The 25,000-nt window shown below is 46.1% G+C and overlaps 1 protein-coding gene across 4 annotated transcripts in view; it reads right to left on the reverse strand.

The window, feature by feature from the left end:
• LOC130125941 (apoptosis-stimulating of p53 protein 1-like) overlaps positions 1-25,000 on the reverse strand; it is a 119,087-nt gene that overhangs the window by 44,138 nt on the left and 49,949 nt on the right. For all 4 annotated transcript variants that reach the window (XR_008811699.1, XM_056295305.1, XM_056295306.1 and 1 more), the window contains exon 5: positions 1,966-2,061. Coding sequence is in view for 3 of the 4 variants with exons in the window: in XM_056295305.1 (XP_056151280.1) it covers positions 1,966-2,061 (96 nt within the window). In the remaining variant the exon portion in view is untranslated. The remainder of the gene's footprint in view (positions 1-1,965; positions 2,062-25,000) is intronic.

Here is a 25,000-nt window from a genome sequence, read left to right on the forward strand (position 1 = left end):
CTGTCTCTCCCTGTCTCTCTCTCTCTCTCTCTCTGTGTCTCTCTGTGTGTCTCTCTGTCTCTCTCTCTGTGTCTCTGTCTCTCCCTGTGTCTCTCTCTCTCTCTGTGTGTCTCTCTGTCTCTCTCTGTGTGTGTCTCTCTCTCTCTGTCTGTCTCTCCCCGTGTCTCTGTGTCACGCGATCTCTCTCTCTCTCGCTGTCTGTCTGTCTCTCTCTCTGTGTCCCTGTCTCTGTCTGTATGTGTCTCCCTCTGTGTATTACATAGGGTGAACTTGTCTTGATGACACAGTAGACAGGGACAGTGTGTTGACCTCCATCTCCAGTTACACCTCTCAGTCATGTCTCCGTGTTCAGGGCTGGGAATCAGCCGTGTGGTTTCATATCCATATGGACAGGAAGAGGAAGAGGATATGTGGACACAACCGGGAATGTGTGATCTGACCTGAGGTCCATGTTTCCATGTAATGCTGATACTGGAGGTTAAGCACACACTCTTATTGTCCACGTGTGTCCTGTTCCCTTTTCGGATGGAGGCGTCCCACTTTCCATCTTAAGCAACACTGCTCACTTCAGAAGTGAAAAGAGATTTCTCTTTTTACAACTTAAAGCTTTTGGACGCCGTCGCCTCTTAAAATTCCTCCCTCTCTTGGAATCAGAGCTGCCCATGGGGGAGGGGGGAGGGCTTCCTGGGGCCCAGCTGCTGGGGGGCCCATGGGGGCCACACAATAATCATGTTCGACAGGTCTTGGCGGGTTGTCAAGGCAGCCCAGCGTATCACCGGCCATAAGACATTTAGCACAAATGCTGCCTTCGAAGGGGTCTGAGCATCAGCAGAGACCCCCCCCCACCCCAACCGTGGACTGTTCTCCCCCCTGCGCTCTGGGAGGCGCTACAGGAGCCTCAGAGCCTGAACTACCAGGCTCAAAAACAGCTTCTCTCCACAAGCTGTTGCCCACCTGAACCTGACCACCCACTGAATGTCTGTAGATATTTCTAATTATGTTGTACTCTTCCTCTTTTTTAACTTATCTTTAGCTTTTTGGTCTTCATGTGTGTATATATATATATGTATACATATATATCTCATACTGTGTTTGCTGTGTTTGTCTGTGTCTGTCTTGCACTGTTTGGTGAAGCCACAGCCCTCATTTCATTTTTAACATGTGCCTGCTCATTGTTTTTAATGACAATATTTTGAATTGAACTGAATTGAATGTTCATCCTAAATATTAGCAATGATAGCGGCGATACTTGCCATTGAGTGTGAACTGGCTAAACAGCCGGGCTTTAAAGACATTGTGAAGGACAAGATGGCCGTATAAGAGGCAAAGATAGATGTTTGTTGACCTTGGTGTGTTTAAGAGTTCTATTATGGGGTGTATATATATGTGTGTGTGTGTGTGTGTGTGTGCCTATATAGCCCCCCGTTACTGAGTAAGTCTCTCTCAGTTTACACGTATGTGTGTAGTAGGAGAGAGTGAGCACATGTGCATGTTTTGATATGAGTAAAGCAGATTTGGGGGGGGGGGGCACTCACTTGACCTTTTCAGGGGCCCAGCCACTTCTCTGTGTGGGCCTGCTTAGAATACAAGCAAATTCACTTCCCAGCAGCTGTGGACCCTTGATGATCCTATTTCCTGTTAACTGAAAGATCGTTTCCTGTTGTGCGAATGTAACAACTGGCTGACCTTGGTCATTGTCTTTTGCTCTCTCTCTCTCTCACACACACACACACACACACACACACACACACACACACACACACACACACACACACACACACACTCACACACACTGCATAGACGTTTAAGCACTCAAAACCTTTGCTGACCTGTTTCGACAGGTATATGGCTAACTGTACACTAAATGACAGTGTGTGTGTGTGTGTGTGTGTGTGTGTGTGTGTGTGTGTGTGTGTGTGTGTGTGTGTGTGTGTGTTCCTGTCTGTTATATTCTCTCTGAGTTACCTTAGCGACCAACTTCTGTTGCTGAGCCTCTATTTGTTGCTGCTGTCTTGTGGCCATTTCCTGGAGCTCAGAGAGGGTCAGCTCTACACGGGGAACCTAAACACACACACACACACACACACACACACACACACACACACACACACACACACACACACACACTTAGATTTATGTATGCCCTCTACATCCAGTCCCTTCAAACTTTGCTTACAGTCTACTGATGAAAACACTGCGACAGAAATACAGGGGTATGTAAATCCACCGAGAGCCATCTCTACTATTACATCTATACATATGTATATTTCCACCAATCACGCGGACCCTTTGTTAGATTGACATGTCTCTATTGTTGGGAGGAGAGCTGTTACTGTACTGTTACTGAAAAGTAGATGTACACACACACACACACACACACATCATCATCATCATCATCATCGTTGGCGGTCACTCGGGGTCGAGTATGCCTGTCCGCCTTCTGGGGCCTTCTGGGTCTTCAGGTAGGCATAGAGGCCCATCCTGGAGCTGCATATTTTGGGCCAATGTGAGCAAGGGTGTAAAGGAGTGGTTGAGGATGTGGTTTGGGCCTTTCTGGTTACTTGCTCCTTTCTCAGTCTGTGCTTGTCTTCAGCAGCATGGTGGAGGTCGTGGTTGTAGCGCCCAGCACCCTTACGGACAGCCATTCTCCAGGCCGCCCTGTTTTTTCTGCTTGTTCCCGGGCGTTGTCAAACCTTTTGATGTAGGCTTTGATGTTATCTTTACATCGCTTCTTTTGTCCTCTTGGGGTATGGCGTCCTGTCATGAGCTGAGAGTAAAGGACTTGTTTCAGGAGGTGAGAGTCGGACATGGCCAGTTCACCTGATGTTGTGCAGTGGCAGCAGTTATAGTAGGCATGTTGGCCTCCTCGAAGACACTGAAGTTGGTGTGCTTATCCTTCCAGCTGATCTTAAGGATCTTCCTGTGGCATCGCTGTTGGTATGCCTCGAGTGCCTTCAGGTGCCTACTATATGTGGTACATTTTTCTGACCCATATAGTAGGGTGGGTAGCGCTAGCGTTTTGTTCACAAGAATTTTTTTTCTGGCCCAAGGGTCACAGTTTTCAAAAACACTTTTTTTTCAGTCTTGAGAAGGCCCTGCTGGCACAACTGAGATGATGGTGTATTTTGATGTCAATGTTGGCTTTGGAGGAGAGCAGGCTGCCAAGAAATGGGAACTGTTCCATGTTTTCCAGTCTGGTGTTGTCTACAGAGATGGATGGGGGCAGGGCAGACATTTCTGTTGGGTGGATGTTGCTAGAGGATATAGGTCTTTTTTATGTTAATGGCCAAGCGAAGCTGCTTTTATACCTTTGTAAAGGCGTCCAGTATACTCTGTATGAGGGACACTAAGGCGTTGTCATCGGCGTACCGCAGTTCAATGATGGATGTGGTAGTGGTTTTACTTTTAGCCCCCAATATATTAATGTTCAGAAGATTCCCATCAGTTCTGTACATGATTTCGACTCCCTGAGGGAGATTGGGACCCGTAAGTTGGAGGATGGTGGCAATGAAGACAGGTTGACCAATGACACAGCCTTGTTTAACCCTTGTGTGGACCTTGAAGGACTCTGTCTTGACTTCATAACTGCTGAGTACTCTAGCTGACATATTTTCCTTTAGTAGTTCTAGTACTCTGATATATTTGTCAGGGCAGCCAATTCTTGACAGAACGAGCCAGACTGCCTGGCAGTTTATGGAATCAAAAGCTTTGGTTAAGTCAATAAAGGCCATGTACAATAGTTGATTCTGATCCGGGGCTTTTTCTTGGAGTTGGGGAGTGGTAAAAATCATGTCCATGGTGCTTCTGTTAGGACACAAACCGCTCTGGGATTCTGGTAGAATTTCCTCTGATATTGGTAGGAGTCTGTTGGCCAAAACCCTAGCCAGAGCTTTCCCTGTAGTGGAAAGCAGCAGAGAAATGCCACAGTAGTTTCCGCACTACGCTTTGTCCCCTCTCTTAAAGATAGAGACAATGAGTCTGTCCCTAAGTTGCGCATGGATTTCCTCTTTTTCCCATATTTTAAGTAGCAGGGCATGGATATGTCTGAGGAGTGTAGGTCCACCTGCCTTCGGTAATTCTGCCGGTATTCCATCAGGACCACCAGCCTTGTTGATTTTTATCTTCCTTATAGCATCCTGGACTTCTCTTAGACTAGGTGGTGCTGCCGTATCCTCCTCTTTAGGTTGTTGAAGGAGTTGCTGGAGAGCATCCGTCTCAGGGCTAGAGTCCTGGTTTAAAAGGTCCTGGTAGTGCTCTTTACAGCCTTGAGGCAAATTTGTAATTTGTGATATCGGGCTATACAAATAAAATTGGCTAGACTTGACTCTCTTTGATTGACTCGATGTCAGTTAGCAGTGTGTGCCCATCTTTGGAGTGAAGGGAGGTTAGAAGGTGGTGGCTGAGACAGTATATTGCTTTAGTAGCGTCAAAGAAGCCTCTGGTATCTCCAGAGTCTGCAATATGTTGGATCTCAAGGGACTTCTTCATCTACCACTGGTTCTTCAATTCCCTGACCTGGCTTTGCTCTTGCATGGGCAGTTTATTTATTTTGGCAGTTGATGTCATTCTGCCAGATGGCAAAGGCTTGCCTCTTGATGTTGATTAACTGTTAGATTTCCCGGTCATTCTCATCAAACCAACCTTGGTCGTTCTTCATCTTATGTCCAAGAGTAGTTTTACAGCTGCCAGTGATTGCAGTCCTGAGCATATCCCAGTAGTTTGGAATATCATCTGGATACTGCTTGGGCATTGATGTACTGAGCATGGTCTGGAACTGTTGATCAGAAAAGGTATCAGTCAGTCGTTTGAAGTTGAGCTTTGGGCAGCTCTGCTTTTTCTGTACCCTTCTTTTCCAGTGAAGATGGGTCGACAGGGTGGAGTGGATAAGGAAGCGGTCAGTCCAGCACTCGTCCGCAGTGATCATCACTCTGGTCTTAAGTACCTCTCGTCGGTCTCTTTGACAGACGAGAATGTAGTCAATAAGGTGCCAAATGGGCTCTGGCCGGGCCACTCAAGGACATTCACAGACTTGTCCCGAAGCCAGTCCTTCGTTGTCTTGGCTGTGTGCTTAGGGTCGTTGTCGTGTTGAAAGGTAAACCTTCGCCCCAGTCTGAGGTCCTGAGCGCTCTGGAGCAGGTTTTCATCAGGGATCTTTCTGTACTTTGCTCCATTCATCTTTCCCTCGATCCTGACTAGTCTCCCAGTTCCTGCCGCTGAAAAACATCCCCACAGCATGATGCTGCCACCACCATGCTTCACTGTAGGGATGGTATTAGCAAGGTGATGAGAGGTGCCTGGTTTCATCCAGACGTGACGTTTGGCATTCAGGCCAAAGAGTCTCCTGCGGTGCGGGCGATACGGGTTCGCGTCCCGGCCGCGGCAGTTCCTGTGGTTGCGTTGTCCCCCGAATTCGCTACATTGGTGTCAGAAGCGGGATGGAGCGACCGGAAGCGCATGCGCCCTGAGGCGTGAAGGAGCTGATATGCTTAAGCGTGGGGGCGCGCTTCCCGAAGGAGGGGGGTAGTGTAACGTGCATGGATAAGAAGACACGCTGGCCGCTAGCTAACAGGTCTGAGCCTTTAGTCTAGCGGTTAGCGATGCCTCCCGCGGTGCGGGCGATACGGGTTCGCGTCCCAGCCGCGGCAGTTCCTGTGGTTGCGTTGTCCCCCGAATTCGCTACAATATTTTTTGCCTTTCACGATGGAACCATGTCAGACTACTGCTATAAATTCGTGTCCTGTCGTGGCCGCCAGACCGGCCGCACTACGAGTATGATTCCGACCCATCATGATATTGTGGCGAATTCTACTGGAGTGTTCCTGCTCGAAGTTCATTTGCATATTACCCACGATGTCAAAATTAGGATCATAAGTGCATTTTTGCAAAAATGCATATATTTTGCACAATGCCAAAACATTTCTAAGTCCCAGAAATTTGTTTTTATATAGCTGAAAAAATCAAAGATGCTCAGAATCACCTGAAATGCCGAGAAAAGTGGTTTTTAGCCATTTTTAGAAAAATGCATATTTTGCACATTTATGCATAATTATGCATAATTTCAATTTTCTGGGATTTTCCCCTTACTCTCTGAGACGATACCTACCACCTCCAAAAATAATTAGGATCATAAGTGCTTTAGTTTTCGGTCCCGCTATCTACACTAACCAACACACACACACACACACACACACACACACACACACACACACACACACACACACACTCTAACACCACACACACACACATTACGAAAATATATGAGTAGATTTACACAAATAATAGTGTGTGTGTGTGGAGGCAGTAGAGCGCTGATCTTGTGGCATGCACAATCTAGACGTGGGGACGAGCAGCAGTAGTAAATAGATAAATAGATAAATGCTCATTATGAAAATGAACTGCCACTCGTGTCTGTGATTTTTTTGTTTTTCTAAGTGGCACGGGACACCCAAAAGGTTGCCGACCCCTGGCATCGCTCTGGGGGGATCATTAGTACACGCAAGCTTCTCCACCAAGGCAAGCTGGCGATCCAGGAGAAGACACACTCACACACGCACACCGACCTTTCTCTAATAAGACCCTGTTTACACTTGGTTTTAAAATGAGTTTTGGGCGACCGGTAAACAGCGAGACACATCGCCGTTTACACCCGTGTCTATCATGCGTCTCCACATGCGTCCTGCTGACCACTTGGGATCAGATTGCGTTACTCCGAAGAAGAGGAAGATTTCGTTACTGTCTACCTCACTTCCGCTACAAGGTCAAAGGGCCTCAGTCAAGCGCCAGATTTGCCGACTAGCGGTGAAAACAGCAGCTAATGTGTGAAGATGTTTCAAGCGCTAATATACATGTCCGGACTATTCCAGCTGTTGAGACTGGCAGGTCTGATTCTTCTGCCCAAATGGAGGTCAGGCGTCTCGTTTCACTTGCACTCCAACCACCTACACCCTCCCCTCTCACCTTTTTTTCGAAAGTTGGCGCGCTGTTACCAAATCAACCACCACATCCTGCATTGATGACGTATCTTCCTGTTACATCCTTGTCAGGACGCATCAGGACGCATCAGCGTTTACACTACAAAACAAATGTGATCAAATGCGTCCCAGACCACCTCGGCAAGTGGTTTGAGTAACTGGTTCACAAAACGTGTTGGTGGTCGTTCACACTTGTATTTAGCGCCGTCCACTTGTGATCCGACTGGGGGGGAGGGGGGGATGCATTTTTTAAAAGCAAGTGTAAACGGGGTCTAGCATACTCACTAACAGCTGGAACCGTGCTGTTTCCACTCAGACATTCACACAAGTAACAGTGAAAAAGGCAACTTAGAAGATGCTTTTATGCAAAACCATTTACAAAACAATGAGTGCCACGCATCTCTTTTAGCAATAGGTGGTCTCAGTGAAAACCCGAGCCTTGACCCTGATAGTGTTATGCCACGCACACGCATCAAACTGCGCAGGGTTACACGTATTCGAACACATTTTCCTCATGAATGCACAGAAACGCTGCTCCCAGTACAACTGCACGAGTGTTTAAGTTCTTTATGCAAACACACAAGGCTTTGACCATAAACCAGCCGTAAACCACGACTGCCGCTTTGCCACTCTCCTCATCTGCTCCGATAATGCAGAGGGCACACTAAGGTCTCGATGTTTGTTGATCGAACGGTCTCAAATTGTCACTCGGGCACGACGCACCTTATATAGTATACGTCTTGTCTCTGCAATATTTCTTGAAGAAGTAAGTCTTTAAATGCAACGGCCTCGTTTCTTCTAAGTTTTGCAGAATTACTTTAGTCAACCATTGAAATTCTGTTGGCCATGTCAGTGTGCCGTGTGCCGACGTAGAGAGCCTCGTCCTAGAGAAAGCACATTTCATGCCAAATGTTGGCCTGTTTCTTGACTCATTCATTACAGCCGCTTCAGTGGTAGGACGGCGTTGTGGTGTTGTGCTGCGATGTGAACAGTGGGAGGAGCACAAGGTTAACGACTGCAGGTTAGACACACAGTGGAGAAGGGTAGACCAGAGCTACATCTGCCCGTTTCCTTGCACAGTATCAGTGATTAGGATAAATACTGTACAAACTACAAGTATACATCCACACAACCCTTACCGAAAATGCGATGGCTAACGATTCAAGGATATTGAAGGTCTGAGGCAGCTTTAAACGTGCTAATGCAAGTTTCACCGGGCCAGGCTTTGGTACAAATGTGTCCCGGTAAACGTAATGTGAGTTTTATCGAACCCAAGTACACAGCAGGACAACTTGTGACGTCATTATCTCTGCAATCCTTCAGGACAAACGTATCTAAATCTCTTGTACTGTGTGTGTGTGTGTGTGTGTGTGTGTGTGAGGAAATGCCTTTTGTGGTCTGCAGCGGAAGGCTTTTGTCAAGGCACATCCTGCTATTGTATGACCACCAGTCCACTCATCAGTACACACACACACACACACACACACACACACACACACACACACACACACACACACAGTCTTTCTTTATTTCCCAGGACAGTGAAGCCACTGACTAAAAAAGACTGTCCTCAGTGTGATCTGTCAGCAATCCTGTGCACAGCTGACATTTTCAAGATCTAGTAATGTGGAATTTTCCATCTAAATATAGACCGCCCGTATCTTTTGGTTGGAAAACAATTCTTCATCGCTTCCTTAACTCATCATTACATAACAATCATGACATCATAGACTACAGGTGCATGTCAAACACCCAGTGCCTAGCATTCCTTTTCAATTCTATTTCTGCCGCCCCCACTGCACTTAATAAAGCTGTAGTGCTGAACAGAATAAAAAACAATAGAATAGAAAATCTTGCAATTCTTAAACACTTAACAGCAACCAAACTACTACTACTACTACTACTACTACTACTACTACTTTCAGCTGCTCCCATTAGGGATCACCACAGCGGATCATCCGTTTCCATCTCTTCCTGTCCTCTTGCATCTTCCGCTGTCACACCAGCCACCTGCATGTCCTCCCTCACCACATCCATAAACCTCCTCTTTGGCCTTTCTCTTCCCCTCTTCCCTGGCAGCTCCATATTCAGCATCCTTCTCCCAATATACCCAGCATCTCTCCTCCACACATGTCCAATCCATCTCAATCTTGCCTCTCTTGTTTTGTCTCCAAACCGTCCAACCTGAGCTGTCCCTCTAATATAGTCGTTCCTAATCCTGTCCTTCTTCGTCACTCTTATCTTAGCATCTTCAACTCGGCCACCTCCAACTCCACCTCCTGTCTCCAAACCATATAACATAGCTGGTCTCACAACCATCTTGTAAACCTTCCCTTTAACTCTTGCTGGTACCCTTCTGTCAGAAATCACTCCTGACACTCTTCTCCACCCACTCCACCCTGCCCGCACTCTCTTCTTCACCTCTCTTCTGCACTACCCGTTGTGACCGCAAGTATTTAAACTCATACGCCTTCGCCACCTCTACTCCTTTCATCCTCACCATTCCACCATCCTCCCTCTTATTCACGCGTAAGTATTCCGTCTTGCTCCTACTGACTTTCATTCCTCCTCTCTCCAGTGCATACCTCCACCTCTCCAGGCTCTCCTCAACCTGCACCCTACTCTCACTACAGATCACAATGTCATCCGCAAACATCATAGTCCACGGAGACTCTTGCCTGATCTTGTCCGTCAACCTGTCCATCACCATTGCAAACAAGAAAGGGCTCAGAGCTGATCCTTGATGTAAACCCACCTCCACCTTGAACCCATCTGTCATTCCAACCGCCCACCTTACCACTGTCACACCTCCCTCATACATATCCTGCACCACTCCTACATACTTCTCTGCAACTCCCAACTTCCTCATACAATACCACACCTCCTCTCTCAGCACCCTGTCATAAGCTTTCTCTAAATCCACAAAGACACAATGTAACTCTTTCTGGCCTTTTCTATACTTCTCCATCAACATTCTCAAAGCAAACATCACATCTGTGGTGCTCTTTCCTGACATGAAACCATACTGCTGCTCGCTGATCATCACCTCTCCTCCTCTTAACCTAGCTTCTATTACTCTTTCCCATGTCTTCATGCTGTGGCTGGTCAACTTTATACCTCTGTAGTTGCTACAGTTCTGCACATCACCCTTGTTCTTGAAAACCGGTACCAGTATGCTTCTTCTCCACTCCTCAGGCATCCTCTCACTTTCCAAGATTGTGTTAAACAATCTGGTTAAAAACCCCACTGCCATCTCTCCTAAACATCTCCATGCCTCCACAGGTATGTCATCTGGACCAACTGCCTTTCCACTCTTCATCCTCTTCATAGCTGCCCTCACTTCCTCCTTGCTAATCCACTGCACTTCCTGATTCACTATCCCCACATCATCCAACTTCTCTCTCTCTTTTTCTTCATTCATCAGCCCCTCAAAGTACTCCTTCCACCTTCTCAGCACACTCTCCTCACTTGTCAGCACATTTCCATCTCTATCCTTCATCACCCTAACCTGCTGCACATCCTTTCCAGCTCGGTCCCTCTGTCTAGCCAATCGGTACAAGTCCCTTTTAAAAAATATATGATTTCTTTCAGAAAATGTGATTTGTTCTCTCAAAATATCCACAAGAGAGCTAAGAAAACGGCTTTGTATTCATAGATCTAAAAGAAAAAGTCCCCAATATATGGGCAACAATGCATTTGTTCATTAGGAAACAACGGATTTAGTCTAGAAAACATCCCCTCTCCCACATCTCAGAAAAAAGTCATCTCGTTTATTTGCAATGTAAGTTGACATTTCCGCTACACAAGAGTCTCTATGAGACGAGAGCTGTTTTTTTTCCCCAGTACAACTCATCCCCTTGGGCTCAACCATGGATATAGACAAATTGATAACAAAAAGGTGAAATTGTGAATGCTATAAATGAACACTGCGCATTTTAGAGTGCATAAATTAGTTGATGCTTTCAGAGATGTTAGATGATAGTTGTAGTGAATCATTTACAGTTTACGTTGTGGTCTATTCCTATTATTTAGTTGGTGCAATCCACTACATTTTAAATAAAATGTACCTGCTGCTGGTTTAACGGATGTGCAGACACCTACCTCTTTATCTTTCAGAAGACAGCTTTCTGCTTGTGTCACTGACAAATCTGTTTGGATGAGGGACTGGCACCCTCTGCTCAACTTGTCCAAAACTCAGTTGCTGCTGCTCATCCCTTCCTAATCCTCCTCCAATTAGTCAAGGATTTTGATCAATCGCAGTCATTCATTTTCTAACCACATTATGTCTGACTCCCGTTCCTGTCGCGCTGCTTTGTACATCCAAAAAATCAGATCGTATCCATCAGTCATCTCTCAGTTAGACTACTGCGATGTTCTTCCCACTGGTCTCCCAATCCATGCAAGCCAACCACTGCAGAGTCCAGAACGATACTGGCGTCTCGTTTTCAATCTGCCAACGTGCACAAACACTACATGGCCTAAAGTAGGTGGACACCCGGACATCACACCCATATATGCTTGTTTAACATCTCATTCCAAAACCATGGGCACTAATATGGAGTTGGTCCCTCCTTTGTTGCTATAAAATATGATATTCTGCCATGTGAGTTTATGCAGATTTTCTTGGCTCACTCTTTCATATTGGCAATGTGTGTCTAGATGTCTCCCATCATAAAACATACAGTTACACTTCATTAGAAAACAAGATTCTCAAAGGGTTTTGCATCAGGCATCAACTTTTACTTTAAGAATGACATTGTTAACTTATATTATGTGCTTCTATACACCCTAAGCATTGCCTTTGTGCACTGCCTGTTGACACCTATGTCCTATCGGACTTGAACCCAATTTTTTTGGCACTTAGTTGCGTTGTTGTCTCCTGATTAGATCCTTGCAAGTGTTGTATTAACTTTCAGATGTACGTCGCTTTGGATAAAAGCATCTGCTAAATGAAATTCTAACATTGTATAAGAGCCCCCACTCTTTTGGGGAGGCTTTCCACTAGATTTTGGAACATGGCTGCGGGGATTTGCTCCCATTCAGTCACAAGAGCATTAGTGAGGTCGGGCACTGATGTTGGGCGAGAAGGCCTGGCTGACAGTCAGCATTCTAATTCATCCCAAAGGCATTGGATGGGGTTGAGGTCAGGGCTCTGTGCGGGCCAGTCAAGTTCCTCCACACCAAACTCAGTAAACCATGGACCTTACCTTGGGCTCATGGGCATCATCATACTGATACAAATACAGGAAAAGGCCTTCCCCAAACTGTTGCCACAAAGTTCGAAGTACACAATTCTCGAGAACGTCAGTGTGTGCTGTAGCATTAAGATTTCCCTTCACTGGGACTAAGGGGCCTAGCCAAAAACAGTCCCAGACCATTATTCCTCCTCCATTAAACTTAACAGTTGGCACTATGCAATCAGGCAGGTAGCGCTCTCCTGGCATCCGCCAAACCCAGATTCATCCATCAGACTGCCAAGTGAAGTGTGATTCATTACTCCAGTGGACACATTTCCACTGCTCCAGAGTCCAATGGCAGTGTGTTTTACACCACTCCGCAACACTTGGCATTGTACACGGTGACCATAGGCTTGTGTGCGGCTGCTCGGCCATGGAAACCCATTTCATGATGTTTCCGACAAACATTCTTGTGCTGACGTTGCTTCCAGTGGCAGTTCGGAATTCAGTATTGAGTGCTGAACTGAGGACAGATGATTTTTACGCACTACGCTTCAGCACTCGGCGGTCCTGTTCTGTGAGCTTGTGTATCTTACCGCTTCACAGCTGAGCTGTTGTTGCTTCGAGGTGTTCCCACTTCACAACAACAGACTTACCGTTGATCGGGGCAGATCTAGCAGGGCAGAAATTTGACCAACTGACTTGTTGGAAAGGTAGCATCCTACGATAGTGCCATACTGAACGTCACTGAGCTCTTCAGTACAACCCATTCTACTGCCAATGTTTGTCAAAAAAGACTGCATGGATGTGTGCTTGATTTTATGCATCTACTAGCAATGGATGTGGCTGAAATAGCCAAATCCACTCATTAGAAGGGGTGTCCACATATTTCTGGTGATAGTGTCCATCCTGTCTTTCTTTGTCTCCTTACACTGGCTCCCTGTGGCAGCCGGCAAAAGTTCAAAACCTTGCTGTTGGGCTTTCCCTGAAGTTCAAGGAACTGCACAAACTTATCTGTAAGCCAACAGTATCATCCAAACCCATATTAACACGTAAACCCCACCTCACTCTCTTCATTCAACCTCTGTAAAGTTGCCATCTTCATCCACTCCGACAACAACAAGCTCTAGTTCCAGACTTTTATCCTCACCTGGCCCTAAAATGGTGGCGCAAACACCCAGTTTCTATCAGAACTGTGACCTCACTTACTTCCTCTAAAAAAAGCTTTCATTTTCCAGGTCTACCTTAACCAATTATACAGACATGCTTAGTCTCTAGGCATCATTATTATTATTTTATTTTTTGTGGCTTTTTTCTCCCCAATTGTACTTGGCCAATTACCTGATTTTCTGAGCTGTCGCTGCTCCAGCCCCTCTGCCGATCCAGGGAGGTCTGCAGACTACCACATGCCTCCTCCCATACATGTGGAGTCACCAGCCACTTCTTTTCACCTGACAGTGAGGAGTTTCACCAGGGGGACGTAGCGCATGGGAGGATCGCACTATTCCCCCCAGTTCCCCCTCCCCCTCGAACAGGCGCCCCCACCGACCAGAGGAGGCACTAGTGCACCCACATTTGGCTTCCCACCTGCAGCCATGGCCAACTGTGTCTGCTGGGACGCCCGACCAAGCCGGAGGTAACACGGGGATTCGATCCAGAAATCCCTGTGTTGGTAGGCAACGGAATAGAGCGCTATGCTACCCGGACGCCCCTCTAGGCATAATTCTTGAAACTAAGTTTCTGGCATTGTCCAGCTAATTGTAATTTGAGTCCCCTACTCCTCTTACTGCCCTTTACTATTACTGTTTGCCCTGTGATGGAGGGCTGACCACCTGTCCAGGATGTCTCCCTGCCTTCCGCTCAATGCCTGCTGGGAAAGACTCCAGCCCCTCACAACTCTGAATTGGATTAAGTGGGTATAGATAACGGATGGATGGATGGACTAATACTATTGTGCCCTTCTGCTACCTGCATGTGACATGACATGCACTCCCAGCGATGCCATGTCTGTGACACTGTTATATGGCATTGTCCACCTACTTAATACTTTGATTAATACTACCTGATTGTAATCTGAATCTGATCGAATTCCACTTAAACTAATTACGCTCTGTGCTATGATGTGGTTGGTAAGGCACGTGTTTACCTGCTAATAGCTGACTCTTTTGTGAGTGACTTTAGATGACAGAGTCCATCCACTAAATATGAAACTGAAAAAAGAAATATGACTGTCTAGTTTTTCAGACTAGTCTAGCTTTATTTCAAGTTTGCCTTTTCTTGGGGCCATCACCTGCTAGCTGTATTATATTATATGTTGTTTCAGCATCAACACTGCAGTACACATATCTGCGACAGTCACATTGCAGAGGATGCAATGTGAGGCAAGTTTTGCCGATCAGTCATGTTAGGCTAAAACGCTATTTGATTAATATGTACATATATAAATAAATCTAGCAAGGTCCACTTTTTTATGACTGCACTTGGAGAAAAATATTCCAGCACATCCATCCATCCATCCATTATCCGAACCGCTTATCCTTACTCAGGGTCAAGGAGCCTATCCTAGCAGTCATTGGGCGGCAGGCGGGGAGACACCCTGGACAGGCCGCCATACACACACACACACACACCTAGGGGCAATTTAGTACGGCCGATTCACCTGACCTACATGTCTTTGGACTGTGGGAGGAAACTGGAGCCCCTGGAGGAAACCCACACGGACACGGGGAGAACATGCAAACTCCACACAGACAGAGGACGAACCGGGACGACCCCCAAGGTTGGACTACCCCGGACTCGAACCCAGGACCTTCTTTGCTGTGAGGTGACCGCGCTAACCACTGCGCCACCGTGGTGCTGAGAAATAATATTTAGTCTGGTTTAATGACTTCTTGGACAACTGCCTTATTTCCCCTCTATATAAACCTCAGCATTGCTAGGGAGGGACATTCTTTTCAAATTGAGCTCTGAAAGTTAAAAGCTGCATATATGTTTGTTAAAGCTGTGTAACTCCTTTATATTCATTAATTTTTCAATACATATTGGAAAAAATATCATACTGTTGACTTTTTTCCAATACATTTCAGTCCTATAAAGCATTAGACCTACAAGACTATAGTACTTGACCCTGTAACGGGCTGCACATACAAGTACAGCATGCCATGCACACCACACTGAGATTATGACATTCTGGACTAAACTTCTGTACATAGCTGTGATTTATTGTACCATGACATTCATCTGTCTTTTCTTTCCTATCCTGACCCATGTCCGAATCAGGATCACTGTGGTTATAAGGCCAGAAGAGGAGCCGCGACATCTTCCTCCCCTGAAACTTTATCCACCCTCTTCTGTGGGTCTGCTGGTGAAATTTAAGTATCATCTCTAGCATGACTTGAATCTTCCTTTCTGGTGGCCATTCCTACTTCTGGAGGGGGGGAGGGGGGCGACCATTGGTCGTCCTTATCAGACACCCAACCACAAAACTGTCTGTCTCCTTTCAATTTCAAGATGAGCACAGGCTCTACTCTGAGGTCCTTCTGCATAGCTGAGCTCCTCACATCATCACAATTGGGGAGCCATGAGCTCTTCCTGGAAAATCTCCTTCTGCCGCTTGTGTCTGTGATCTCATTCTTTTGGTCACTGTCCACGCTGATCATAGCTTAGGACAGCAAAGCAGACTGAACGGGAAATTAAAGGCTTTGCTTTGTGGCACAGCGCTCTCTTTAACATTGCAGTCCGATATCGTGCTTGCATTACTGCAGCCACTGCAGCTATCATACAATTTTACAATCATTCATGCCGCTCACTGATGAATGAGATTCCCTGAGATACCTAAACTCTTCCAGCTGAGAGAGAGATTGGCTCTTTTCACGTGAATGGGATTCCCTTCCAGGAGAGGACAACGGCCTCAGACTTGGAGGCGCTGACTCCCATCTCTACCGTGTCAGACTCGGCAGCACAAAGATTGCATTCTGATGAGGCCAGAAGTGCAACATCATGTACAAACAGCAGAAAAGCTGCCCTGATGGCACCAACCGAACACTTTACAGACCTCGGATATTAATGGGTAGAGAATTACCAGCTGGTACAGTGGAGCACAGATCATGCTTTAGGTTATGACTTCCAGCAGAATGGACTGTTTTTGGGTTTTTTTGAGTGTTGCTGTGTCATTAGCTGGCTGCTGACCCATGGCACTCTGCAGCTCCATGCTTTGATTTGGAATAACTACAGCCAACACATACACCCTGGTGTTCTCATAATGAGGCCGATTTAAACGGTATGCTGTCTCATCCTCACCCGCTGTGCCTCATACCTTATAACATGCAGTCTATAGATTGTAATGTCGTTGCTGGGAAATGCTTTGAGAGCATCTTCACCACCTTGCATAATTACACCGACGCACCCTACATCCTGAACATGCAGTTTCCATCAGTTTCCATGAAGATCTGTTACCTCCAGGCTGTCCCATGTGATCCTGCAGGATCGGACTTTAATTTTGCTGCATTGTCCTTCAACAGTAAATTCCTGCACCAAATCCACCTCATTCCACTCCATCCTTTACAGACAGCGACGACGGCTCCTCCAGAGGTTAGAGGCAGAGAGATCTGCTCCTGCTCAATGAATAGGCGGGCAAGCCAGTGAGAATGGACCGATCCCTATCACAACTTTCCCTCTCGTTTTACCCGGTGTGATTCACGACACACTCGCTAGCTCTCCTACACTCGCACTCCCTCTCCCTCCCTCCCTCTCTCTCTCTCTCTCTCTCTCTCTCTCTCTCTCTCTCTCTCTCTCTCTCTCTCTCTCTCTCTCTCTCTCTCTCTCTCTCTCTCTCTCTCCCGGTCTTCTACCCCTTGTTCCCTCCTTCACTACTTTATCTCAAACAAACTCCTTCTCTCTCTTGCACCCTCTCTACCTCTCCCCTCCCCTCACTCAGGCTTTCCTTCTCTCTCTCTCTCTCTCTCTCCTACCCCTCTCTCTCTGCTCCCCCCTCGCTCTCTCTATCCCCCCCCCCCTCTCTCTCCTGCCTCCCCCGGTGTATCTTCCCCATGTTATGTGTAAACAGCGTGTGAAACTGCCGCTGTGACACGTGCCGCCAAGCTTTCAATCAATCGCTACCGGCAACACAACCAAACAAATAAACAGACCAGGACAAAATGAGCTCAGCGAGGCTGATCAATAATGTCGATTCCCTTTTTACAGGATTTGCTGGATTCAGTATACAGGCACAGAAAGAAAGAAAGAAAGACAGACAGACAGACAGACAGACAGACAGACAGACAGACAGACAGACAGACAGACAGACAGACAGACAGACAGACAGACAGACAGACAGACAGACAGACAGACAGACAGACAGACAGACAGACAGACAGACAGACAGACAGATAGATAGATAGATAGATAGATAGATAGATAGATAGATAGATAGATAGATAGATAGATAGATAGATAGATAGATAGATAGATAGATAGATAGATAGATAGATAGACATATAGACAGACAGACAGACAGACAGACAGACAGACAGACAGACAGACAGACAGACAGATAGATAGATAGATAGATAGATAGATAGATAGATAGATAGATAGATAGATAGATAGATAGATAGATAGATAGATAGATAGATAGACAGACAGATAGATAGACATATAGACAGACAGACAGACAGACAGACAGACAGACAGACAGACAGACAGACAGACAGACAGACAGACAGACAGACAGACAGACAGACAGACAGACAGATAGATAGATAGATAGATAGATAGATAGATAGATAGATAGATAGATAGATAGATAGATAGATAGATAGATAGATAGATAGATAGATAGATAGATAGATAGAGAGAGAGAGAGAGAGAGAGAGAGAGAGAGAGATAGATAGAGAGAGAGATAGATAGATAGATAGATAGATAGATAGATAGATAGATAGATAGATAGATAGATAGATAGATAGATAGATAGATAGATAGATAGATAGATAGATAGATAGATAGATAGATAGATAGATAGATAGACAGACAGATAGACAGACAGACAGACAGACAGATAGACAGATAGATAGACAGATAGACAGATAGATAGATAGATAGATAGATAGATAGATAGATAGATAGATAGATAGATAGATAGATAGATAGATAGATAGATTTCTGTCAGTTGGGACCAAGAGTTAGTCAAACAGTTTCAGCCAACTAGTGCACAACTTCATCATCGATGAGTGTGGTTTTATTCACGAGCATGCTGTGTTCTCTCTTTTCACCTCCATCCCCCCTCTCCCTCCCTCTGTGTCCTTCCTCTGTCTCCCCTCCCCCTCCCCTCTTCCCGTTTGTGACCCCCCCCCCTCCCCAATATCCCATTTTCTGTAGCTGAACAGGAACTGCTTGCGGCAGTGTTTTCCTGTTCGCTGTCATCTGTCTGTCTGTCTCTCCGTATGTCTGTTTGTCTCTCCATATGTCTCCCCCTTTCCATCTCCATACGCCTCCCTCTGTTTCTTCTCTCCAATTTCCAGTCTTTAGCTCCCTCTCTTTCCTCCCCCTTCTCTCTCTCTCTCTCTCTCTGTAGGGTAATCACTGCACCGCAGCTGCCTGGCAGCCACGATGGCTCTGCTCTAAAACCACAAACCACGTCTCTCTTGCTCTCTCTCTCTCTCTCTACCCCCTCGTTCTCTGCCCCCACTTCTGCCTTTCTCTCCTCTTATCCTGTTCTTCCATCTGGGTGTCTCTCTCTCCTCCTCTCTGCGCTGCTCCAGATGTGTGGGAAGAAGAAGAAGCAGAAGATGTTTTCCTGTGGGGGTTAATGGCTGCTGCCCCATGCATGCCAGTCTTCAGGCACACATTCCCACCAGGCGAGTCTGATGTGAACATCTGCTCTCTCTCTCTCTCTCTCTCTCTCTCTCTCTCTCTCTCTCTCTCTCTCTCTCTCTCTCTCTCTCTCTCTCTCTCTCTCTCTCTCTCTCTCTCTCTCTCTCTCTCTCTCTCTCCCTCTCTCCCTCTCTCTCTCTCTCTTACACACACACACACACACACACTGTCGTAACAGCTGATTCGTGCTGCGTCATATTTTCTTGCTGTCCCAATGCTTTCTTTCTCCACCTGAATATCTGCTCACCATGAACACAGCAAGACTGTCTGTCTATCCATCTATCTATCCATCTGTCCATCTATCTATCCATCTATCTATCTGTCTGTCTGTCTGTCTATCTATCTATCTATCTATCTATCTATCTATCTATCTATCTATCTATCTATCTATCTATCTATCTATCTATCTGTCTGTCTGTCTGTCTGTCTGTCTGTCTGTCTGTCTGTCTGTCTGTCTGTCTGTCTGTCTGTCTGTCTGTCTGTCTGTCTGTCTGTCTGTCTATCTATCTATCTATCTATCTATCTATCTATCTATCTATCTATCTATCTATCCATCTGTCTATCTATCTGTCTATCTACAGTATGTCTGTCTGTCTATCCATCTGTCTATCTAACAATCTGTCTGTATCTATCTATCTATCTGTTTGTCTGTCTGTGTCTATCTGTCTGTCTGTCTGTCATTAAAACCACACACACTCAGAGGAAATTGTGACTAGCATCAGTGTGTGTGTGTGTGTGTGTGTGTGTGTGTGTGTGTGTGTGTGTGTGCATGTGTGTGTGCATCTCTCTCACACACACACAACAGTAATACCAGACTTAACTGCTGCATCAAATTTCTTTTCGCTGTAAACACACACACAGACACACATGCACACAGCACTCTCACAATTTCTGATACAAGCCAACCCAGAGCTGGGAGCAAGTTCAGATTCTTGCTGGCACTGCTGCTTTTGGGGCAGTATTACACTGCTGTACACATATGAGAGAGAGAGAGAGAGAGAGAGAGAGAGAGAGAGAGAGAGAGAGAGAGAGAGAGAGAGAGAGAGAGAGAGAGTGTGGTTTTGTATTACTGATGAACATTTATTCACAATTTTACTTGATAATGTAATGTTAAGATTTTTTAACATGTAATTTCTTCACAGTGCTCATACTTACGTCACTGTCATTTTCAGGGTCAGGACTCAGGAATACTTTCTCATGTCACTTTGTGCACTTGTGTACATGAAATGAAATGACATGCCATTTCCCCAGCCCCACAGCAGTACAACACAAAGACAAAAACACACCCAAAAACACACATATCTAACCTAACACACATATCCAAGCTAGCACACATATCCACACTAGCACACATATCCACACTAAACAAAAAATCACTGTCCAGGGGAACGAACGCCAGCCAGGATGACTGTCGGAACCGCCGGTCTGCATGGGCTAGCAGTTAGCTTAGCCCGCCCCGCTTCCGCGCCCTGTCAGACCGCCCGCAGCCTTTCCTCTTTGGGCGCAGCTCCAGGCAGGGGCCGTGGTCCCCGGGCCCACCGGATGAAGCAGACCAAGCTCCCCCAGCTGATCCAGCGCCAGCCGTCCCAGCCAGACACCCTCAACACACCTCCCCGCACTCCTCACGACGACATCGCAAACACCACAGTCAACACCAGGTGAGGTCGCCGCCAGACCGCCCTCAGCGTTGTCGGAACTGCCGGTCTGCATGGGCTAGCAGTTAGCTTAGCCTGCCTCACTCTCCCAGCCATCAAACGTCAACCCTGTCTCTCAAAGAACCGGAATTGAGAATCGTTAAGAACCGGAATCGAAACGCAGAATCGGAATCGTTAAAATCCAAACGATGCCCAACACTAGTTGCATCACTGCACAGGTGTGGCTGACCATGCCAGCTCAGTCCTTTGTGTTGAAATCTTACTTTTGATTGGTAGAGATGACAGCTGACTCGACTCAAATGTTTATTTTTGATTGGAGGACCTGACTGAAGGTTCCCTGCTCACATACCCAAAACTGTCATCAATGCAGCAATGACAATCCACAGCAGCAGACTGACATGTTTTGGCCTCAGGGCTTCACACTAGGGAGGAAACACAGAGATGGCCTGTGTTTCCTCTGTATCTGAAAGGGATTGTCCCACTTACATTGTACTAACCGCTCACTTCAGAGCTTATTCAAATTCAGAGATTCAATTGAGAGAGTGAACAAATAAACTTTACTTGAGTAGACATGACTGGAATGGCAGCACATTCAGTCAGCCAGGAGTCACACTGTTGATTTTATTTACTGTTTTTTACTTCACAGACCACATACACTTAAATATGCTCAAAAAATACTAATAAATAAAAACCTTCCATAAAAATGTGTGAATCCTCCAGCTATTGTGTTGCCCATGGAGCAAGGTGAGCTTCAGTATCTGCTCAGGGATACCATGCATGGCTGCAAGGGAACTGAACCAGAGCTGGAATACTGTTCATCATTGGACTTCACTAACGTTTCTGTGACTTCTCCACAACGTTTAGCCATCCAAGAAAACGTCTACTGCCAACAAAAAAAACAACTGTACTAGTTTCATGACGGTATTATTAGTCAGAATTAGATATTTTTAACTTTGCAATTCCATTCACAATATCATGTCATACCTTTAATATTGACACAAAATGTTAGCATGGGTGCGACCCATATCTGTCGCTGTCCAAGAAGCGAATGGACCATCAGATCAAGCTCTGATCTTGGACACAGAGCTTGCAGTTGGTTGGTAAGTGATTTGAAACTTGTTTTGAAGTTTCATTTGGATTTAGGCCATTATCAGGCTTTGTTGGGCTGACCACTTGCTAATTTCACTCTCTGAGCTTCAATAGGTGGGCCAGCTGATGTGCATCGTGCCCTCTATTGCTTCCTTTGTTGTGAAAATCAGATGAGGGAGGGATTTTTACTAAAAGCTTATAAGCGAGATTGAATTAAACATAGCAGACCAAGCTCTGATCTTGAACATAGGAGATTGCAGTCAGTTAGTAAGTGATTTGAAACTTGGTTCAAGTTTTGATTCGGATTTATCAGGCTTTGTTGGGCTGACCACTTGCTAGTTTAACTCTCTGAGCTTCAATAGCTGGGTCAGCTGACGTGGGTCACACCCTCTATCGCTTCCTTTGTTGGGAAAATCAGATGGGAGGTGCGTTCAGCTGTGGTACTTCTTGGTATTTAAACACAGCTGCAGACCGAATTGGGCAGAATTGGGTAAAGACCTGTGAGTCTACCCGTACGAGTCCACCGAGCAAGGACACTGACTTGTAATTCCCTTTTTTACTATTTTCTCTCATTGCCTGCCTCACCTAACATGTGCTACAAAGACATCCCTGTCATTCAAGGTTATCGAAAAATTAGCATCTGTCACAGACAATGTAACCCTGAGAACCTCTATTCACTCAGGAAAACCCCCCACTACTCACTCCTTTACTTTTGGCTTATAAATAAAACAGAATTTATCCAAGATTTTGGCTAATCTGTCAGACATTCAGGTACTAGCCCTGACCAAAACCTGGATACGTCCAGAAAACACTGCCACACCGGCCGCACTCTGTTGACTCTGCTTTCTCACACACACCCGGGCGTGGAGGCCTGTGTGGGTGTCCTCATTTCCAAAGACCGGAAATCCATTAAGCTTTCTCCGCTAAGCAACAACTCCTCCATTGAATACCATGCAATCATGTTTACTGCTCCTATTAAGCTATTTGTGGTTGTCATATACCGCCCACCAGGGTGTCAACTGGGGAACTTTGTAGTCGAACTAGACATGTTACTCTCAGCCAAACCTGATGATGACACACCACTGATTGTCATGGGAGACATGAATATCCATACTGACAAAACCCAAGCTACTGACTTCCTGTCTCTTCTGTCCTCTTTTGACCTCAAAAATAGGTCCCCACCCCTCCCATACACAAAGCAGGCAATACTCTTGATCTGATTGACTTGGAACAGCTCCACAGCAAATCTGACTGTCACCCCTACATCTGTCAGACCACTTCTTTATTCAATTCATGGCCTCCTTACTGGAACATCCTCACATTCCTCCATAAATGGTCTCCTTCTGCCGAAACATCTGGTCCCTTACCCTGACCCTGCTTTTCAATAAGGTCTTGGCTTCCATGCCTCCTCATAATGAATTAATCTTCACTCCCTGTCAACGAGGCTACAGACGCTCTGTTCCTCACTAGCCTCCCCTCTTGACAATTTCTGCCCTCTAGCATCCAAACCTGCTCATAACGCCCCCCTCCCCCAGTCCATGGCTCTCTGAGGTCATCAGAGAGCAAAGGGCGGGACTCAGAGTGGCAGAGGGAAAATGGCGTAAAACCAGAGTCCACTGACCTCAGTCACTATCAGCGTCTCCTGGCATCATTCTCCTCTAGCTTAAAAAGAAGATCTGTAGTGCCACTGATGCTCAAAAAATGTTTGCTTTTAACTCACTTCTCAATCCGCCTCCTCCTCTGACCTCCACTCTGCTCACTCCTGACATGTCTGCCTTGTACTTTACTGACAAGGTTTCTGCCATCAGTAACCAGTTCTCTGAGCCTGACCAACTCTATTGCTGCCTGCTAACAGTGCCTCACTCACCTCATTCTCCCCCCTGACTGAGGAGAAAGTCTCCAAGCTTCTGCTGGACTCTCGTCCCACTACCTGTCTGTCTGCTGGACCCAATACAATCCAATCTCCTACAGACCATTTCCCCCACATTTAACCCCACAGTCACACTCATCATCAACTCCTTGCTTACAACGGGTGTGTTCCCCACTGCATTTAAGCAACCTACACTCAACCCAGCCCAGGTTGAAAACTACAGACCAGTTTCACTCCTACCCTTTTTATCAAAATTACTTGAGCGCATGTTCTTTAACCAAATCTCTGAATTCCTCTCTGAGAACAATCTGTATGATCCAAAACAGTCTGACTTCAAGCGGGGTCACTCTACTGAGTCTGCACTCCTGTTGGTAATGGAATCACTGCGTTTGCCTAGAGCTGCTGGTCAGTTCTCAGCTTTATTGCTGCTGTCAACTGCCTTTGACATGGATAACCACCAACTCCTCCTCTCTACACTCACTGAGCTTGGTGTCTCAGGATCTGCCCTCCACTGGTTCATGTCCTACCTCTCAGGGAAATCTTTTAGAGTATCTTGGAGGGGAGAAATGTGCAAACAGTACAGCTTATCCACAGGGGTGCCTCAAGAGTCAGTGCTTGGTTCCCTTCTCATCTCAATATACACCACTTCACTTGGTGCAATCATTCGCTCTCATAGTTTCTCATACCATTGCTATGCTGACAATACCCAGTTCTTCCTATAATTCCCGCCAGATTACCTCACAGTCTTGGCACGGAACTTGTTATGCCTTGCTGATATCTCTGCATGAATGAAAGAATGCCACCTTCAGCTTAACCTATCTAAGACTGAGCTCCTTGTCATCCCAGCCAGTCCATCCATACAACAACAGATCAATATCCAGTTCGGATCAACCCAACTCATGCCCACAAAATCTGCCCAAAACCTGGGTGTCAATGATTGATGACCAACTAACCTTTAAGGTTCACAAGGCCTCGATTGCTCAGTCAAGCTGATGTGCCCTATACAACATCAGGAAAATTAGACCCTACCTGTATGAGCATGCAGCGCAATTCCTGGTACAGGCTTTTGTATATCACACACTGACTACTGCAATTCCTTACTGGCATGTCTCCCTGCACTCATTTTCAAACCTCCTCAAATGATCCAGAACACGGTGGCACATCTGGTCTTCAGTCAACCCAAAACAGCACATCACTCCGCTGTTCATTTCCCTCCACTGGCTCCCAGTTGCTGCCTGCATCAAATTCAAAACCTTAACGCTCGCTTACAAAACAGCAACTAAATTGGCTCCCGCCTACCCGAACTCCCTCATTCAGGACTACACTCAGTCCAGCTCACTATGCTCTGCCAATAAAAGGCGCCTGGCA

Source organism: Lampris incognitus, chromosome 16 (genome assembly GCF_029633865.1).
Source record: "Lampris incognitus isolate fLamInc1 chromosome 16, fLamInc1.hap2, whole genome shotgun sequence".
Taxonomy (NCBI): Eukaryota; Metazoa; Chordata; class Actinopteri; order Lampriformes; family Lampridae; genus Lampris; species Lampris incognitus.